We start from the raw sequence: 21,725 nt of genomic DNA on the forward strand, positions 1-21,725 counted from the left end.
AATCAAACAGTATCTCCTTATGAAGCTTTCTCATCCCTACTGCCTGTAGCCTTTTTTGTGCTTTACTTACCACATGCATTGATTTTTGGCCAACATGCTAACTTTCCCACATTGCACAATAGACTATAAAGTTTTTTCATGGACTTTATTAACAGTCAGTGCATTACACATATATGGAAATATATTGATGCCCACATGGATGCATGTTCTGACACAGAACTCCCTCACACATAGAGACCTTTTAATTCTTCACATCCATATCTAATATTTTTTTCTCGCATTGGATTAAAGTTGAGCTATGCATCCAAAAATCAAAGATCAGAGCATCATGTACTCTGGTCTTCTGAACTGCAGCTCATTTCTCCACTGCCATGACGCCCACTCACAATTCTATTACCATAGTGGTAGATACTATACGATATCATATTTAATCAAAACAGGACTCCTACCATTACATAGTGCTGGCATGACCAGTTCATTCATCAGTTAATCTTTTGAATAATTTATCACAAAAAATACCAACTGGTTCAAGTTTCTAAGATGTTAGGATTTGTTGCTTTTATCAGTTTTGTTTTTCATTTTTCTTTCTAAATTAATTATCTTATCGTTTATGGAATGTTGGTCACAGCAAACAAGACATCCGCTTGGGCTCACACAACTTGTGATGGTAATTTTTTATCATTTTCTGACATTTTATAAATGATTAATTTATTAAAAAGAAAAAAATAATTGACAGATTCTTACATGTAAATTAGTGTTAGCAGCAGCCCCAAATTAATGAGATCTAACGAATCAAAATATGTTTTTGAAGTTTTCCACACAAACCTCCCAAAGTATTCTCGAGCAATACATTCAACCCCAACCTCAGATAACTCTGCCTCCAACCAAAGGGAGATATAAAGAATCCCCCTTTGGGGAAATCAATAAAGTCTGTCAAAAAGCCAACACCTATCTTGACATGAATCATTACACACTGTTTGCAAAGACCAAGCTCCTCTGGAAGCGCCTTTGTTAGCCCTTTATTAGCTTTTAGCCTGTTGAATAGCGTCGGCCCAGACACCATGGGACTCATCATTGTCTTCTGATTAATTAACATTACTGGCACTCTGTTTGTCGACCCCCAACTCCTCCATCCTTTTCTCCCTCTGTCCCCTGTGTTCCTGCACGGCTTCCTTGTTCAGAGGCGATGATTCGACTGTGTGCTGAACTTAAGAACTTAATGGGGAACATTCACAGGGAGTTTGGGACACAATTAGTGATTACCAGACAGCCATGTCTTCTGAGGGCTTCCATCCTTCGTTTCATCCTCCCTTAACAAAGACGAGGGATCTCCAAGCAAAGGGAATAGCATATGAGGATGTAATGCTCTTGGATTTGTCCTGCCCACATTCTCAGAGAGATCTTACATTTCTTCTGGCTGATTAGAAAAGTGTGAGAAATGGACAGAAGTCTCTTTAATTAACAATAATGATCTCACCTCAGTTTGAGGAAATCAGAAATGGTGGAGAGATAATGAAGGTCTGGGTTAGAGGTGAGAACATTTTTTTCAGGTTCTTTTTATGGGGAGTTTTCATAACAATGGCTGTAAATTAGCTTTTAGCCCACTTCTCATTAATTATGCTTTGTCACAAGAAACCTGAGTTCTGAGGGGAGGAAGAATGCATTTTTAATTTGCACAGTGCTTGGAAAGTGCAGAAATCAAAAGCTGAAATAATACGACGTAAGAATCTCCAACCGCAAAATGGTGTCACCCATGTCCCTTCCTCTAGGGCTGCCTGTGTTTATCATCAACAAAATAAAAAGTGATGAAGCTGTGATACAACAGCTGAATCATCACCTTATTGGTTGCCTTCACAGTGGCTTCATTTCTAACTGAATCAATTAGGCTGTAATTAAAATCCATAGCCAAACAGAGGTAGTGGAGGAGTTTGGAGTGAGTGGGCAGGAAGAGGACACCACAGTGTTTGGGCTTAGGCCAAAGCTAGTGGGCGGCCTGGGAGGGGAAATCTGGATCCCATTTGTTTTACAGTACCATAATGGGTTTCTGTGTTACTTTTTGTGTGTTTGCGGGTGTGTGTGTTGCCATGAATGTACAATAACAGTGACTAACACTTCATATGATAATGTGCTAGCTGCTTCAGGGTACAGAGCATTATCTTATTCTTAAAGTCTTTCTCCCTCCACTTCACCCTCCATTTCACCCTCCCTCTGACAGTAGCCTAGCTGAAGGACATGGTCAGTGTGACTCTCGAGCAAAGAGAAAACAGCCTTGTAGGCTTATCGTTATCCTGCTGGTGTAATCCCTGTCCACCACATCCCAGCAAAAGAACAGCCCTGGGAGCGCCTTGCATCGCTCTTGCTCCTCATGACAAACTATTTTACCAAAGACAGCAGGGACACCTTACAGCAGCCGCAGTGTAGTCTTAATCTGACACTACCAACAAAAACACCCGTCCTAACCTCTGACAAAATGTGTATGTGTGTGTGTGTGTGTGTGTATGTGAGAGAGAGCTTGTAGTGTCCCTTGTCATCTTACAGCCTTCACAGCCCATACAGACCATCTGTGCATTAAAGAGCTTGAGTCCAAGCAAAGTATTTAAACGGGTTTAATGTCTTCAGGAGTGCCATAACCTTGGTCCTGTAGGACCCCAGAAGGCCCATCATACCAAGGCAGGAGGTCTCTTAATGTACCAAGCAGATGACAAGGATGCAGAGTTCACAGACGCCACAGAGAAACTCAATCTGCAGGAAGTCGTCCCCTCTTTTTTTTTCATCCACTCTCCTCTTCCCTCCCTGTCGCCTTTGTCCCTCCTCTCAAAACAACAGGAGAAGGTGTCAAAAATCTCATTAAAGAATAATGGCCTCCACCTGCTTGCTTTCTTCTTTTCTCATTCTCTCCTGCTTGCCTTTCTAATGACCAGCTTGGAAAAACCTGGAGGATACCCACTATCCACAGAGTGCCGGACAACTACCTCAGTGCACACAGCACATTCAACCACAAAAACACACAGTCACACCAAGCACACAAAAGCACATAACTGTTCCACCACATGGGTTCCCAAGCTTAACAGTATTAATCAAAGGAACTCCTGCAGGTGTAACGCCTGCCCCCCCCTTGCTTATCTCATAAACCACTCATGTCTAGACCTTAACAGGGAAAAAAAGGCTCAACCATGTGGCTAAATCATCTACAGTATGTGAGCCTCTCTGGAAAATCCATGCACAATTCTTTAAAACTATTGGACACATACATCAGGCTTGAGGTTACACGTTAAGTAAGTACATGTCATCTGGCTATTTGTAACAGCTCCCTGTGGTCAGATTAGCCTTTGGCCCGAAGAGCATAAACTAGCACCTCAGTATGTCTGTAGTGTCTTCACCACTTCACAAGACATCCAACAAATGTCAGCCTCATGCGTTTCTGTAATTAATAACCATGGAAAAATGGATGTGTCTGAGCCTGTCTCCGTGACTGAATATCCTCACAAAAATTAGCCGTAAACCATGTAATGGTTCAAACAGATGGCGGAGACAGAATAAGGATTTGTGTTGTTATTTGCAATATAACAGAAATGAGACGTTTATATGGACGGGCTGAAACCAAACATGAATGATTCAGAACAACGGCAAGCGAGAATCAAAGAGAGATAGGACTTTGCAAAAAGATTAGAATAAAATAAGACACCGCAATCCAAAACTAATAAAGACACAAAGTAAACAATGAGGATGATTTAGGCAGTAACAGGAAGAAACAAAGGAGGCTATATTCCAACAATGTCTAATCTCCATGAGGACGCCTGTCTGCTATCGACCCAGATAACACTGCAGGCTGTGTGTCATGAGATTTGGGGCAAAAGGTAAACAGGAAATCAAAACAATCTAATTCTCTTTGAGGGTGAAGGGAAAGAGAGAACTGATGTATTGTCCATCCCTATAGAGCGTGCAAAAAGAAATGGCATCTTTTATTCTGGCTACTGTGAGTCGCTCTTTTGAAGCGGACTCGTGTCCCCACATCGCCAGCACTCTGAACCGTAGTAGACTTTGTGTCAGCTCTGATTTTGGTTAGAAGGGAAGGTAAAAGTACGCTCACTCTTGATGTATTATCAATACCAAAGGCAGAGGATCCTGTGAGATTATTTGTGATATTGAGCTTTTTTTCATAGTAATGTGCATTAAGCTGAGCATGAAACTGATACTCACTGTGTATCAACTAATGTGCTTCAAGTTACGAGCGGATGTTCATAACACAAAGCCTGCAGCAAAGTAACAGCTTGGCTATTGGACTTTGAAAAATCACCTAAAGCGTAACAGCAAACTTCAATAACCAAGGCAAGTGAGACTTATCAACCAGGGCCTTCTGAATGCCCGCTGGAAGAGATTTTTGGAAATATTATCCTGAGGAAAAGTACAGCTCAGAACAATTTGTTTTATTCAGACTGCAAAGCTCTCTCTACCATTTCTCCTGGTTTCTAGTTATCATAGTAGTGAGCAACAGCCAGCATATGTGAGAATATGATACGAATATGACAAAAACAAGGTGGCACTGAGGGGAGAAAGAAGTGATCTAGGTCACAGAGGGAGGCACAGATTTAAATGGCATCAACTGCATAGTGAATCTCTACTGAATGGCAGTGTATAAAGATGTGTGTGTGAGAGTGAGAGTGAGAAAGAGAGAGAGAGAGGAGTGCTTACAGTGCTTCAGAAAATGTATTTATGAGTACAATAGCAACGCTGAGCCTGGCTAGGGAGGGTTATAGGCCGATATGGTCACCTCAATACAGACATTCAGGCCATTCGTTCTGTCTGATGAGTTACTGGAGGGATCTAATTTTCAAAATGGAGCCAAGCATCAGTGGAGTTTCTAAAAACAAAGTGATGACTGCGGAGAAAAATCTCCAGTTCCGTCCGAGAAGCTGCACTGTGGACGTCAGCATCCGTATAGCTCAGGTACTGACTTCTCCAATAAAAGCACATGCACACATCAGAATTAACCAAATCTGTATTTCAATCCCCTTGACCTCTCTCGCGCCCTCACACACACACACTAACATAACCGCAGTCACACACAGAAAATGAGGGCTGCCCAAAACCACCAGAAACCCAAACAAAGTCCAAGGTCAGCAGAGTGGGCTCACTGAGCTGAAACCACCATCCCTGGCTTTCATTACCAGGAACAGAATCAGCAGAGGGATGCAGGGACACATGGGATGAGGTTACGTTCGCTGGCTCTGTTTATCTGTGTGAGTCTGGCCCTGGCCCAACTCATATTCTCTCAACTGTGGAACACAAAACACTCCAAACATCGTGACAGCATCTATTGTTGATCCAAATATCAAACCTTCAGATTATTTTAACAGCAAACTGTATTTCTCTACACATCTGAAACAGATTCTAACTGAAGAGAAACTCTGTTATTCTGTTTTTACTGCAGGGGAAACTGTTTAGTGTGTATGTGTGTGTGTGTGTGTGTGTGTATCAGTCATTCAGTGTGTAACGTTAACCAGGCCTGGCAAAGCTCTACCTCTAATGGTGCCTTGAGTGTATGAGTGGTAAAGAACCTGTCATAGCTATAATGAAAACCAGGCATAAAAGACAGCGGGTGTCCTCAGCGGTGAATGTGTCATATGTACATGTATGCACACACGCACACACACACACACACACACACACACACACACACACAAACAAACAAGATGAATGAGACCTCTCACCCCTAAAACCTATTATCTCACCTCTTAGATCCCTGCTGTTTCTCTGCTGTTCATGTAAAAAGGTTTTTTGTTTTGAGAATTTTAAATAGTTAAACCAACATCAACATCAATACTCAGTGTTGCGGATATGAAAGTCAAATTTTAAAACCATCCTGCTTATAATACATTTGTAAAAACTAAGCAGTGTCATTTTAAGTGTGTTTCAGCCATTAGGTTTGGTAACCAACAGGGGTTTTCCTGATAAATAGAAAGAGAATCAATTCATTCAGCAGGAACAATACAGTGTGCAGACTTATGCTTATAAATGTTTATTGGACAGACTGTGTTTATCAGTGAAAATCCCCAGTTGGCCAGAACACCCAGAATTTTTTGAAAGTGATCTAAATGAGCATCACTGCTCATTAAAGCAAAATTAATCAAAAGCAAAGTCACGGTAAGCTGGAAATGATTCATGAATACAATAGAGAAGTATTTTTTTTTTTTACACACACTTGCAATCACAAAAAGGGAAACTAAATGATTTCATTCACTTTGGACAATATTTCTAAAACGGCGCCCTTATAAAACTTGCAATGTTGCAAAGATTTAGTCTTAGCTTTGTTGTCAGCTTTGGCTTTGTCATCATATTTGCTGTTGTGGTTTTGATGACTGCACTTTACATTTTTGGCAATTTGGTACATCAGAGTGACTCAGAATGATAAAATGTGAAATGCAACACCCTCGTCCTCCCTGCTGACCTCCTGTCTAGACCCAGGCATCCTCCCTATCATGGCCAAGGTCCTAGTTCTGTCCTTCCCATTATTCCCCCGGTAGCTAACATGAATATACAGTATATATGTTTGTGTGTGAGTGTGTGTGTGTGTGTGCATTAGTGGGTGTCATTACTCCTGTCCCCATCTGACGGTTTTGGGTTAAACAATGTTATTATTAAAGCCTTTCCTGAGTAGCTCCTTGCCTCCCTCCAGTGACACCATTACCAACTATAAATCAACTGCCTGAGCCCTGTAAATCACATATGATGTGTATGTGTTTGTGTGTGTGTTTGTGTAGATGTGTGTACGCCTGGCCGCTGCAGCTGTGCTGTCAGACACACATGAAGGCGACATTGCAGCTGTGAGTGTGTCCCACGGCATAGACGAGCCTGTGTGACTTACGTTACATCCTTTCAAACAGCACAGAGGAAACAAATGATGAATGTTAAACTAAAGCATATGCTTTTACTGTGAGGGAAGGGAATACTGTAAATGGATTGTAAGTTTATATGTTTTATGAGTGGAGGCTGTCATGGTTTATTTGGTCTGATAACACATCAATGCTTGAGGCTGACTTTAGTGTGACTTTCGTTGGAGAAAAGTGTGCAGTAAAATCAAATGTATTGTTAGTGGTAAATTGAAATCCTAATACTGAAAACAACCCTGTTAGACCAGTAAAGAGTAGTTTATGTCTCAACAGAGACACACAGACAATTTCATCTCCCTGAGACCAAAGCAGATAAATAATGCTCTCTGAAATAAATATCTCCTGTGCAGCAGTGATGCCTCATTCTGTGATTGTTTCTGATTGTGTTGACACCCCCTGCTGGGCTGAAGACTTCACTACCACACAGAGAGCCAACTCTCTACAAGTGACAATGTCCCTGATCCAATCCCATGTCGAGCCAGGCTACAATACACTAAAGTTAATGAAACACTAAAATCAAGCTGATACCTTCCTCTAGACTCATATCATTCCAGCAAAGGACAAACATAAATATAGACACAAAATAGAAAACAACCAAAAAAAAAAAAAAAATACTGTACCCTCGTGTAGTGTATATCCTTAGTCTAAGAAGCCTGTTTGTGTGTGTGTGTGTCTGCGTGCATGGCGCGCGCGCACTCAAGAGAGAGAGTCTAGACAGCTGTATTCCCGCCAGGTCTCTCACGGCTAAGGAGAGTGAGAAATATATACTGTGCAGCTGCCGAAGACACAGTCGACCCACAAAAGAGCTATTGTGCGCCCACAGCAAAACAATACAGCTTAGCTGAGCTATGAGGAAAAAACCATTGGGATCAATAGAGAATTGCAATTAGCCCACATTGGCAGGAGCAGTGCCAGATTAGACACAGGATGTCGATTCCATTTCCTGCACTATCGGGCCCTCAAACTTGGTTGGCTCACTGTGTAATTGGAGCAATACACATAGAACTGGGTAAGACGTTGTAGGGTGATGGTGAAAATATATAAGATTATAGCTGTGAAGATAATGATAGTAATAATAATGTTGACGAGGTTGAGCAAGGTCAAAACAGCTTGCAGACGAGCATTTAGAGTGTACATAATCAACAGCATGTACTGTGTGCGCAAACATTTTGGCTTGAACATTTTAAAAACATGTCAGTCTGCTGTTCTTTGTCTGACACTCTCCGTTACTACATCTCAACACCACACTGCAACGGCAGACACGTGTACTGACTTTACAAGACTGAGTTCCTCCTGATCAGTTCATTTCTGTTGCAATATTTGATGTCATCATCAGCTTCAAACACATACATCAACGTGACTGAATTTAACCTTTCAATTTTCTAAGTTTTACATCACCGTACGTATTTCCTTTCACCGGCTTTAATGCAGCGAGGGAGCTCTTTTACTCACACTTTAAATCTTCCTGAAGAGATGTAAAAGAACTGACTTGCCAATTAAAGGCCTTACCTTTGAGTATGCCTTGGCCTTGCAGTACATCCCTTGAAATCAGCACAGAATAGAAGCTTTGTGAGAAGCCAGGTCGGCATGGACCCTTGGAAGCATGCTCCCCATTATTCCTCTGGAAGGAAGAGAATACAATGTAAGACATCGATAAACATGGATTCCATTGATTTCTGGCTTCTCTTTGGCCCTGAGCCTTGGAGGAAAGCTGCGTATGGCACAGCAGTTAGTAGAAATATATTCAACAAGTTTATCAACTATATGCTCCTGGGTATAGCAACATTACTGATTAAATTCTAGCACACTGCGATGTCAGTGATAAAATGTGTTGTGTGGCTCGCCATAAAGAAAGCAGCGTGGATGAATGAGGACAGTTCTCAGTCTCTAACTACTGTGCTCAGGGTTAAGTGAGACAGACAGACAGACACACACACACAAACACACACACACACACATAGCATACACACATGAAAAAAGGAAAATGCAGGAATGCAGCAAAATGTTCTCACTCCTCACACTACCAGAGGGGTCCAGAGAACTATAAAACAGTGTATGAGTGCATGTGAGGTGTGTGTGTGTGTGTGTACACTCAAGAGGTCTGCAGAAAACTTTGCACCCAACATTTAGTGCTCACTGTTGGTTAAATTGAACGACCTGACCCAAGCCACTACCGGCGCACAACTGAATGTGCGCAGACACACACGCCGGTGCCAAGACTGGCTGGAGTCTGACTGTAGAAAAGGCATTACCCACTAGCCCTCTCCTCTTGGGAGAGAATAATTAAAGTGTAAACTACCGTCGTCTCATTTCCCTGCCTTAGATGGTAAGAGCAAAGGCTTTGGCCACAAAAAAGAAGAGAAACATTTAGGAAAGCTACTTGATGCGCCGTTTGGAGTAGCCCGCACCGGCGCCGACTAATTCAGCTTTCACTGATCAAATGGCGAAAAAAGAGGTGGAGAAGCACCTAACAACTTTAAATTTTAACTTGTGCTTTTCAGTCAGGAAACCTTAAACGAAAAAGGGTTGTATAATGTTAAAATAAGCGAGATAATCACATTAGTTTGATAAAGAATAAAGGTTTTACCCTGGGTGATTAAATTGTGCAGTGTTTTTGTACTGTATTGCAGCCCATTGATGAACCCGCAGCGATCCAGAGAAAACCTAACGACAATATCAGAGCAGACAACACTGGATCTTTCATTCTTACTTTTTTCTTTATTTTTCCCTTTACAAATTGAAATTCATAAGGGAGCCAATTAGCCTACTTGTAAAGAAATAACGACCAGCGCTGCGTTGCTGCATCAGCGCACTGGACTGACACTGGACTCCGACTACATGACTTTATTTAAGCTTATGTGCTATTGCTTTGAAACCCTGCACCTCAGAGACACCGTATTTCACACTCTCACAACTCCTCTACATATCTCAAGCCATACTAAAGAATGAGAAATCTCACCCAGAATGTGTCAAGAAGAAGGGCTGCTGTCAGGACCAGAGCGAAGTCAGTTCTCATCGTGGCGAGCAATCGAGCCAGGGCTGCCTGGACGAGGAATCACAAAGAGGGTCGATTCGTAATTCTTCTCCAATAATTGGGTAATTCCCCCCCCCTCTTTGGTGAGACTGTTCGTAACGTCCCTCCTTGCGCTCCGTGAGTGTGCTGCAGCTCTGCCCCGAGTTTCCCCGGCTCTCTCATCTGCAGGTGAGCGCTCCGCTCAGCACCAAGGCGCAGCCAGCGTCACTCTCCAACCCCTCCTATCACCCGGTGCAGGAAAACTCCACACACGCACTTAAAGAAACACTCGTTGGAGCTTTGGATCAAACGACCACACCACCTTACGTCTGCCTGAGGATCCCAATATTTTAGTCCCTATGGCTACCTAAAGGGCTACGCAGTTTTATGGTTGCAAATGAAAGGGTCGATAAAGCATAATTGAAGTCCCTGAGCCAAAGTATGGCAAACGCATTAACCATTGGCTATGAAACTTCCAACGCTGCGGTACGAGCATGGTTTCAACATACTGTATGTACATTACTAGATTTCAACTGTTAAGAAATTGCAAACGTGCGCAATTTTATGCATGAAATATTGTAGGATGTATAATGGATGTCGGTTGCTCACCATTAAAAAGTCCCTACGGTTTTATGTGATTAGTTAACACTTATAGGCTACACTTTAATATCATCAATTAATAAATGATCATTTAGTCAATTCAGACATTAATTAACACCAAAACAGACTGTAAAGCATGTAAACACAATTACTGTGGGGTATAAAAATGACAGCACAATACAGCCTGATCTACAATAGGTTACATCCCTCTAGTGTTGCTGGCTTGTGGCTTAAAGACCACGAGGTCATGCATCAACATGTAGATGTTTGCAGCTGCCCACCCGTTTAATTATTTTAAGCTTCTGTATGACCTCTATATTCTATAAAAATATGTACTGATCTGCGCCAGAGTCTGATGAAAGGTCTGATATGCCCGTCGATGCAGCTAATTTGGTGGTATATCAATGAATGTATGAGTATAATTAACATTCAACTGATTATACTTTAAAGTGTTAACAAATCACAAAAAGTCATAGTGACTTAATCAGGTGAGCAACGGGAATGCAGTAATGTGTGCATCAAATTATCATTTGTTATGCATTAGTTAAAGGTGCAGCATGTAGAATTTTATTGGCATCTAGCGGCATAGACTTGGCAGAAATGGAGTATAATATTCATAAGTATGTTTTCATTAGTGTATAATCACCTGAAAATAAGAATCGTGTTTTCATTACCTTACATTACCTTAGAATGAGCCCTTTCTATCTACAGAGGGAGCGGGTCCTCTTCCATAGAATTGTATTCATCTATATCTCGGTCACTGTGTTTTTAATGTCTCTTACCTTGCTCTCATGCACTCTTTATACATTTACCTTCTCTGTTTTTCCTTTCCTTTTTTCTTGCTGTTGTTTGGCTTGTTTGTAAAGAAATATGTCTTTTCTCTTGACTTTCGGTATAATGATACCTTTCTGTGTGTTATGTTTACCTGAATGTACTGTAACATCATTTCCGCCATTGATGATCTAATTCCATCCTTGTTCTGTACATTTTCCTTGTGCTTAATAATAAAAAAAAAGGTCTTCTTGACATGTTGCACCGCCATGTTTCTAAAGTAGCCCAGAACGGCAGTAGCCACTAAAACCTACACACTGGTCCTTTAAGCATTAATTATGTTTTGTACCCTTATTATAAAGTGTTATCCATTTTGAATATGGCCTGAATATTTGCTTTCCATTATTACAATTTTCAAAAATGAGCACAATGTATCAGTATTTAGGAAAGCATGCTATAATCCCCATCCCAACCCTCGACCATGCTCTATGTTGACTGCTATAAGACTACTTACTTTTCTGTAGAAATGAGAAAACCAGCTCATCACATTGATGAGTTCTTAAGCTTGTCCCTGTATGATAATACCATAACTCTCTTGACAATTATGTGACATGTGCAACACCTGTCTTCTTTGAGAGAACACACCATTGTGTTATTTTTCAACACAAGGGTATCTTAACAGCATTTTTTTAAATCATATGATTAACACATCATGAGATGTGTTGATTTCCCTTCTAATCCAACAATTCTTGCAAAATTCTTTGAATTATGAAATGCCATTAGCTGATATCTGTGACATGTATTAAGGTATATACCTTTCAATTATTTGTTTTTTTGTAATATCTGAGTGATAATTACTAAAAATCCTTTTGAAAAAAGGAGAGGGGTGTGCAAGGGTGACAAATAAATGCTTTATATAAATGTACAGAACTGAATTTGACCCTGTTTTTGAGTGGAGCTTTTGTATCTGTTGATACAAGTTGATCATTTTTATTACATTTATAAATAAAGTCACGGAATGAAATGAAGCAAAAGTTTTCTTTCTGAAGAGATGTTAACTGTGTTAGACTTTGATTATAACCCACGTCTGCTACACTTGCTTACTTGATGAACTCACCCAATAGCCTACCTTTTTCTGCAAATCTAATACTGTCCCTGAGACTGAGACTGTAAAAGATGAATTTCATCAAAAGCAAAAAGTTGAACAAGGTCAGTTCCAAAGGTTTTCGATGTGAATCCAAATGGCTCAAAAACTGAACTTAGCTGTCTTTGAACTGAGCTCCATTTTTCAAAAGAAAATTCTTCTGACTAAAAAGAGTTGAAAAGATCATGGCAGACTATTACCTTGCATCTGTGTGCATGTGGTTCAGCACTACCTCTTACCATTAGCAGTTTTTGTGCTTGCACAGTGGCTCATGACTATATAAAACATCTCTCTGAACAAAAAACAGCATAATATAGAGGTTGGCCTGCATTTTGAGGAGACTTTCGTCCAAAAAAAATCCCTATGAGAATCAGTCATTTCAGCAAGTGCCCAAGTGACTAAACCTTGTAGCGGTTGTGATTATGACGAGAGCAAAGTCAGACATTATTACAGAGCTACAAAGTCATCCTCAGGAGGAGGTCAGGATGGATGGATGGGTCAACAAAACATCAGACTTTATGGCCCCATTTACACCTAGTATTATCAGGATAATGACATCCAATCCATCAGTCTTTGGTGACCTTTCAAGTTACTGGGATGATTTTTTTTCTTATGAATGTTGTTGCACTGTATAGACTGCATTTCCACCTGGCTGAGATCACAATTCGAGCCTGACCGCCTCCAAATGTGATCTGGCTGATCCAATTACCATGTGCTCTGAGTGCATTTAAAACTCGCATTTACATGTGTTTTTCCTCATCCAGAAAAAACACCCAGATACAGATTGCATTTTAGTACCAGGTGTAAATGGGGTATAACATGAAATTCCTGTTCATCTCCCATTTCCAACTGTTTTTTTTAACCATGACCACAGTCATCCCCTAACCTTAACCACATGGTTATTATTGTAACCATAGTAGTCATTTTTACCTACACCATAATGTTTCCCTGACCTTAACAAAATATATATATTATCTTAAACCATGATCTCCTCCTAAACCTAACCAAATCATTTTGTGCCTAAACCTAAGCAGACTTTAATTATAGCATTGTCCTATCAAAAAAAAAATTCAACAGTGATTTGTAACAGTTTTGGAAGGCAAAGACAAATGATCTCATACTGCAAATAGGGGCGTCAGATCAGAAAATGCTTCTATGTGTCATTCTGGAGTGCATGGACCAACAATGTGTTTTGTTGTTCAATTTGGAGGACTCATTACTTTTGAGCTACTAATGACCTTTATAGTGTGCTGTCTCTGATTGACAGACTTGTCTCCATATCTGCTTATTGAGCCAACGGGCTCTAATCCTGTCAAAAAGAGCATGACTCTGCATCAGAGGGTGGCTGCTCAGCCAATTTCCTCTGTGTGACATGCAGGCATTTTACCACCTCTCTCATCCCAATCCCTTAGTCCCCAGGATGAGCTCCGACACTCCTATCCGCAGTCCTTTTTATTCCTGATGGGCTCTGTGACATGGTTATGGTTTTTGTCCTGTTCAGTGCTGTGATTGGTGTGTGTGGCCCAGAGTAGGATTCACTGTCTGGCAATGTCAGAAAAAATCACCAGTCAGAACACTGATATTAGATGATTCTGCTGAAGCCTTGAATTACAGAATTATTCATTCAAATTATTTATTTCTATGATATCTGTACATGGCAACTACAGTATGATTAGCTAAAGTTCAGCAACTAAAATTTGGTCAAGGTATGATGCTACTAATACCGAGATAAGCCAACTGCAACCATTCAAGCTGTGTTGACACAGTGCAAACTGTTTTGCACAGGGCAGTATGGCAAGGTAAAATGCATTGTTTACCTTGATGACATGCTGGAGGTGCTTCACACAAACTGCAGTAGAGTCTGTCATCTGCATCTCTTCATCTAAACACCTCACTGTATTTGCTTCCTCTTGTACTCTCCCTCTCTGCAATATTTAAAAGAACAAATAGCAGAATAGGTCAATATCTTGTGTAGACAAATTTGTATTGAAGAATCAGGTAACACCCACACTTTAGGTCATGGCCCACAACGTACAGAGTAATTCTTCTCAGTTTACACATATGTGGATATACTTCACCTTGATGGTTACAAATTATACAACAGAAATAGACTTGGCAGACCAGGTGGTGGAGTGCATCTAAATGTAGATTCAGGACACTCCATAAATGTTTGTGATGACCTCATTATTGAAGATGGTCACTCAGATTCTCTGTTCACTGAGATAAATGTAAAAAAAAAAAAAAGGTAAAAATCTCATTGTTGGAGTCTGACTCTGACACTTTCAAGATTGATCTGGGTGAACTTTTATACGGCATAAATGAAAATAATAAAAATTGTTTTATTCTTGGTGATTTTAACATCGATATTTCTAAAGAGGATTATGCTAAAATTGATTTTATTAATACTCTATATTCCTCATACTTTTCCCCACCATAAATACATTTACTAAACTAACAAAATCCAGCAGCTCAATTATTGATAACATCATTACAAATATTTATAATGCTTGTATTGACTGAGGAGTAATACTTTTGGACATTAGAGACCATTTTCCTGATGAAAGACTGAAAGACTGATGAAAGACTGATGATTCAAGTCCTGAAACAAAAGTTAAAGTTCTGAGTGAAAAAACCTTGCAACAACTATGCGAAAACCTGCAAGCCAAAACATGGGACTGAATCGATAACTGTACAAATCCAGACACAGCATATAATTTTCTAATTGATTAAATAAATGACTACATTGATCGTCCCATACCTGAAAAGATCATTAAACATGGTGCTGCAGATCAGAAATTATGGCTTACTAGGGGTATCTTAAAATCCATCAATAAAAAGAACAAACTTTATAAACGCTTTATCAATAACCCAAGTGATGCAAATAAAGAACCATATACAAAATACAGAAATAAACTCAAACCCGCTATACGAATGAGTAAGCGAAGACATTACACCAAGCTTATTAAACCTTCTCAGGGTGATCAAAAGCAATCCTGGAAGGTGCTTCCGGACACCAAAATCAAATACATTGCCAGAAACTTCAGCAATGATTTTGACAATGCAGATCTTGCTAACAGTTTCAACTATAATTTTATCTCCATAGGTGAAAATCTCTCTAACAAAATGAGCCAGCCAGAGGGTGCTACTTTCAGACAATCTCTTCAAGGCAATTATTTGAATTTATACTATTTGATGCCAACTGACAGAAATGAAGTCTCTAAAATAATTATGAATATGAAAACCTCCCATACAGCTGGCGCAGATTAAATCTGTAGCAAAATTCTTAAAGCTATTGTGAATGAAATTGTGAAGCCACTTGTTCACTCTATCAATCTTTCTCTCTGCTTTGTGGGCTTGTGCTTAAAATGACAAAGATTGCTAGAATTCTTATTCTGGTGATAAAAATGATATGCACAACTACTGACCTATGTCTATATTTCCTGCTCTCTCCAAAGTATTGGAGATAATTGTGTATAGTAGTTAGTCATTACTTAGATAAATCAAATATTCTTGTCACATCACAGTATGGATTTAGAAAAAAGAGCACCATTTGTATGGCAATTCTTGATCTCATCAAAAAAAAAAATCAATGATGCTATTGAAGAAGGCGACTGCGGCATTTTTTTCAGTTTTCCTCGATTTATCAAAAGCATCTGACACTACTAACTTTGAACTTCTTCTAAGCAAACTACAACATTATGATGGCGAAGGCACAACACTCAGTTGGTTCAGAAGCTATATGTATGGGAGGAAGCAATATGTATTTGGTCACAAATCTCAAAATAAAACCATCAAATATGGGGTCCCCCAGGGATCCATTTTAGGGCCACTCCTCTTTATTCTGTATGTAAATGATTTATATATGTATAATGAATTCCTCTAACATTCTACATTCAGTATTATTTGCTGATGATGCAAATTTATTCTTATCACACAAAAATCTAAACCTGCAAAACAATCTAAATGAGGAAATGGTTAAGGTGGATACATGGTTTAAATGCAATAAATTATCCTTAAATATCAGCAAGATAAACTTCATTGTTTTCCACTCCAATAGAAATCAAAATAATATTGAACATATGATCAAAATAAATGGTGGGGTTATTGAGAGAGTGACATCCACCAAATCCCTGGGGATTCATATTGATATTTTTTTAAACTTTAAGGGCCATATTGATAAATTGAAAAAAAAAATCCAAATACGTTGGTTTATTTTTTCAAGTTGAGGCTCTTTCTTCCACTTGACGCACTTCTAACCTTATATCTGTCTTTATATGATCCTCATATAAATTACTCTTATGTTATATGGTGCAATACTTTTCTTAGTTATCTGATACAACTACAGAAGAAAGTTATACATGCCATATCTTGGTCTAAGGTACATGCTCACACTGACCCTCTTTTCTACAGCTACAGCATTCTAAAGCTTACTGAATGTAATATATTTTGCATTGCTTGTATAATGTTGTATGTATGCTCAATGACAGACTTTGTGACCTTATTCTGACTTACTTTCCCTCTCATACATATAAGACTAGAAAAAAGCATCTTATAAAAGGTAAGAAACATAAACTTAAATGTATGGGCTTTAGTGTGGTTTGCAGAGGTTCACAGGTGTGGAATGAGCTTGATAACACTTTAAAAATGTCATTATCTGTGTCTGTTTTCAAAAAGACCTTAAGGCAGCAGTTGCTACTAAAATATGTCTAAGCTTGAATACCCTGGGGACTATTAGTTACTCTACTCTGAAATCCATTTAAATTGTATCTTACTCATTTAATCAATGTTTAGACTAATGGAATAAATGTCTTAGGACCATCTAGCTGTACATTTTAGAGTCTTAAGATAGTCTTAGGTGTTGTGTAGGTTGTAAATGTTACTGTATAATACATGTACTTTGTACATGTACTACTTGTACTATGGGCGTAACAATCCGGAAACTCAAAAATAATTTATACTGTGGCTACTTTTTTTTAACTAACAGTATCTATTCTAATATTAGGGGGTACAGTTTAACCTACTGACAACAATCTGGCGTTTGGAAGGAATTTAATTGAGAATTCATACTGTAAGTATTTACAGATTACCTATACCTATCTATTATTACAGGGTAGAGTATTACCATTACTGAGCAACGAAGCTGGAAGTTTGAGGGAACCTGGGGTAACGAGTTCTGTAATGCTTTATAAATCTGCTATGATTTATTGCAAAATGATACTATTTACCAACACTGGAGGGGTACAGATGAAAACAAAAAGAGGATAGGGAAACTACATAGTTCTGTTTTTAAACTTGGGACACCTCTATGGGGTACATTTGTGTTTTTACTTTGGAACAAACAGAGATCCAGGGAGAAGAGTATTGTGAGGAACGTACTGTAGGCTTGTAGCCTATATGGCTTCTTTTAGATTTTTTTTTTTTTGGCTTTTTGCCTTTATTTGACAGTCTGTGCAGAGAGGCAGGAAACACAGGAAGAGACAGGGATATGACAGATCCCCCGACCGGGAGTTAAGCTGTGGCCTTTGCGGGTTATTTGGTATGTGTCTTAACCATTAGGCAATTTGTAGCAACTTGTATGTTATTTTGTATGTTGTAAAGTAGGCCTACTTATGGGTTACAACACTGTACTCACAGGGGAATCAAAAGAGTGAGATGGTACAGGTTTATTTGGGTTGTTGTTGCACAGGGTTCTATTCATTGTTGTTGTTATGGAGTACAGTGAGTAGAAAATATTTCTATGATGAGGTTATTACAGTCAATACAGCTGCACTGAAAATTCAGAAAACACTTTTTGCTAGTCTGAGTTGAGAGGCAAATTTTGGTCTCAGTGTGAAAATCAGACACACTGCCCATCCACTACCATGACCTTGACAACCAGTACCAGCCTGTCCTCATAATAAAACAACAGTATAGGTAGAAAATTCAGCTGGCAAAAATGACCTATAGTTACATTTACGCCATGTAGCAGCACCGTATTATGAACCAGGGAAGTGACGCAGTTCAGATGACATGAATATAAGGTGATCAATTTTCATATTGGGAGGAGGCAGGTTGGGTGGATGGATAGATAGACTGTTGGCAAAAAGTGGACTTAGCTGCAGGTGACCACTGTCTGCTTCCCATTTCAAACCGCGAGTAGGGACTGTTTTTTAAAAAACGTAATTTTGATTGTTATGATGTTTACTATTGCCATGACAATGAAGGCTGAGTAACTTTAAGGAAGTAACTTTAACCCATACCACGCTTCAAGACAATCTCAGATCATTTTAACCCAAACCGCAATCCTGACTGACTTTATACTCTATTCTGACTTAAATCTCAGAGCTCAAAAAAAATTTTCACATGTGGCCCTAATCCTCTTCTGTAGTGATCATTGATGGAAAAAATAACTTAAAAGTTTGTGACATAGCGGTTTGGTTAAGGGAAATTATATGTGGTGCAGTTGATTAAAAGCTATAATGAATTAAGTGTAGTGTCCTTGCATAGATCTTAGAGTCTTCAGTACTTCAAGAGTAGGGTAGCCTTAGGCATTGATTGGGCATTTTTATGTGCATAAATAAGCAGTGAATTGTCTGCCAGTTGAGGAAACAACTTACTGGATATGGGTTTTCATGTTAAGAATATCTTGATGAATATTAACTGTAATTGTGCAGTAGAAGCAAACGTTTTCAAATAAGCAACACCAAATATTGGCAAAGAAAATGTAATTTTCTACTTTTAGCTTAGTCAAGTTGAAGACTTTTGTTCTACACTGTTCCCTAGAGCTTACAAAAGTGATTAAACGCTGTATTCTGACCCCACACTATGACATCACCTAACATAATAACATTTGTGTCAAACAATAGCTGGCATTAGCAGCTATGTAAGCTATGTTAGCAACATTAACAACTACATACTGTAAGCACAGAAGATGACATTATAATTACATTGTTGGATAAATACAAACACATTTGGCACACTTACTCAGTCAGTGGTTCCCTTGTGTCTGCTGTCATTCTGCTTATCTTTAGCCACAGATTCAGACATTGTGTCTACTCTTTCAGGCTACCTGTTTTCTTATCCACAACTGAATTGAAAATAAACAATCCATGGTGAAAGTTTTGATTTACACTCATGGCTTTAGACCTTTTTTCACAACCGACATTTTGACTTGGCATAGCTGTAAAAGCACAGGTGGAGCTAATAGCATTAACGATGGCTCAGTTCCATGTCCCTGCCATGTACAATACCCTAGCCCTGGAACATGACTGTGGCTGGTAAATGTCCCTCTCGGTCTTCCGTAGGGCTAGATAGGCCTTAGCACCGCCCATTTCCTGGTTGCCAATTTGTTTGGTCTAATCATCATCCATGCTAATCATAGACTGTATATATAGTCTATGGGTCTAATATATACTGAAAAGACCCAGTATGCTGCTGTTTAGAGTCCTTAGTGCATTCACAATGGGAGAGTTAGTAAATTAAGTATACTCCAAAAAACATTTTGCACACTAAATAGTGGATGATTTTTGAGTGTGCCGTTGATGTGCACTACTGGCCCACAATGCATTGCAAAAAAGGAAGTGGAGGAGCTCAACCAAGCCCCCGGGAACAGCGCCGGGCTTTGAATCCAATTTGACATAGCGGCCAAACCACATAATTACAACGTCACGTGATGCTATTGGGCCCAAAAAGACTTTTTCCCATAGACTTGCATTGTGAAAGAGACATCTGTAAATCAGCAGATAATTTTATTTGAGCATCACAACCTCCGCAGTCTATAAGAGCCGCACGATTGAATTATTTTATCCCCACTCAAGTTAGCCGGAGGGCTAAACCGGAGGTAGCTGGCTCGGCCGACGAAAGTCGCTAGTGCACATGCTCTATGGGCCCAATGATCCTGGAAGATCTGGGTAATTTTATATGCGGAAGTCAAACTTTTTTGGCTTCATGCGCCACTGAGCAACTTTAATAGGAATGAACAGGGCCCCGCCCGACACTGTATCCAGTTCTATTTATACATCCATGAACTCAACGCAGTTGGAAAAAAAAATTGCAAATGGTGGTGAGACAGCTCCAGAATTAAGTAGTTAAACAAGAAAGATAAGTATTATCTTTCTTGTAAGTATCTAAAGTATAAGTATCTAATTGGTAGTAGAGTCGGACATCAGTTTGGTTGACATCTGATGGCACATGTATTGAATCATTTCCTTTTAGCATAAAATGATATGTGTTGATTTTTTGTATACTAACTGCAATAACAGCATGCTACAAAGACTAGTATACAGTACATAGCCTACTGTAAAGGCTACAGTGTGTAATATACTATATCAGTATGAAGTATGGAATTGGGACACAGCATAAGTATTTTCTCTAGAAACACAGCACAAAAAAAGACTCTAGTTGTCTTAAAAACCTGGTATGGTATAGCTCCAAGATCTGGACACTATTTGAGAGTGATGACAGAAAATCCAAAATTATATTTGAAGACATATATTCTAGTTCAAAGGGACATTGTCTGTTTGAAGGTGAAATTTCTGCTCTGAATGAGTTAAAATCTTTGTTGCATGTACTTTAGATACCACAAAAGCTTATTTTTATGTAGGGAGAATTTTATTTCAACTGATCATTCCCACACACAAGCACACATTTCAAAACAAATCTCTTGAGTAGCCAATTTTAAAGCAGGGACTGCCCAACACAAACACATGGAGAGGGCGCAGTTATCAAAATCTGTCAGCAGAAGTTATAGGAGCTGGGAGCAATGAGAGCCCTTATTTCCTCAAAAAACTGTGTCTATCTGCCAAACTCCCATAGAGGCTTGCCACTGTACTGAGTAAGTAGCAGTTCATTATGTCATCTCTTTTTTACAGTATTCAGAATAGTCAAATAAACTCAAGCCCAGGGAGTAGTAAACACCCAGACAGCCTGGGTCTAATGGCAGTAAAGGAAAGTAGGGGAGACAGGCGGCATCACTCTAAGTCGTCTGTAAGCATATTCTAAGGGGCACAGTCATCTTGCTCTCCTGATAATGATGCTTTCATTAGCCATTGGGATGCCAGGCATGTCCCATACACTAAAATCGGTGGAGATCTCTCGCTCTTTTACTCTCTCCCTCTCCCTCTCTCTCTCTCTCTCTTTCTCAGTGCACTGATTTGGTCACAGTTTGGGTTCCATTCCTGTCTCCTGTTGTATTCCTGTCTCCACTTCACTCTGAGCCCATTAATGTAAATTATACCGAGAAAAGAAAGCAAGTTAAAGTGCAAAGGGTAAAAAGTAAACCCACTAGTGTGGTACCAATCTTTATAAAAACTATTAAATCATTCTCTCT

The 21,725-nt window shown here is 39.4% G+C and overlaps 1 protein-coding gene across 2 annotated transcripts in view; it reads right to left on the minus strand.

Annotated features, from left to right (window-relative positions):
• LOC122982831 (cadherin-4-like) overlaps positions 1–19,661 on the minus strand; it is a 252,166-nt gene extending 232,505 nt beyond the window's left edge. The window contains exons 1-4 of one of the 2 annotated variants that reach the window (XM_044352406.1): positions 19,382–19,661; positions 14,236–14,343; positions 9,850–9,933; positions 8,400–8,511 (exon numbers count right to left, since the gene is read on the minus strand). In XM_044352406.1, coding sequence (XP_044208341.1) covers positions 8,400–8,511; positions 9,850–9,933; positions 14,236–14,292 — 253 coding nt within the window. In that variant the 5' untranslated portion in view covers positions 14,293–14,343; positions 19,382–19,661. The remainder of the gene's footprint in view (positions 1–8,399; positions 8,512–9,849; positions 9,934–14,235; positions 14,344–19,381) is intronic. The other variant, XM_044352407.1, reaches the window with a different exon arrangement.
• Between the last annotated feature and the right edge of the window lie 2,064 nt (positions 19,662–21,725).

Source organism: Thunnus albacares, chromosome 5 (assembly GCF_914725855.1).
Source record: "Thunnus albacares chromosome 5, fThuAlb1.1, whole genome shotgun sequence".
In the NCBI taxonomy this organism is placed as follows: domain Eukaryota; kingdom Metazoa; phylum Chordata; class Actinopteri; order Scombriformes; family Scombridae; genus Thunnus; species Thunnus albacares.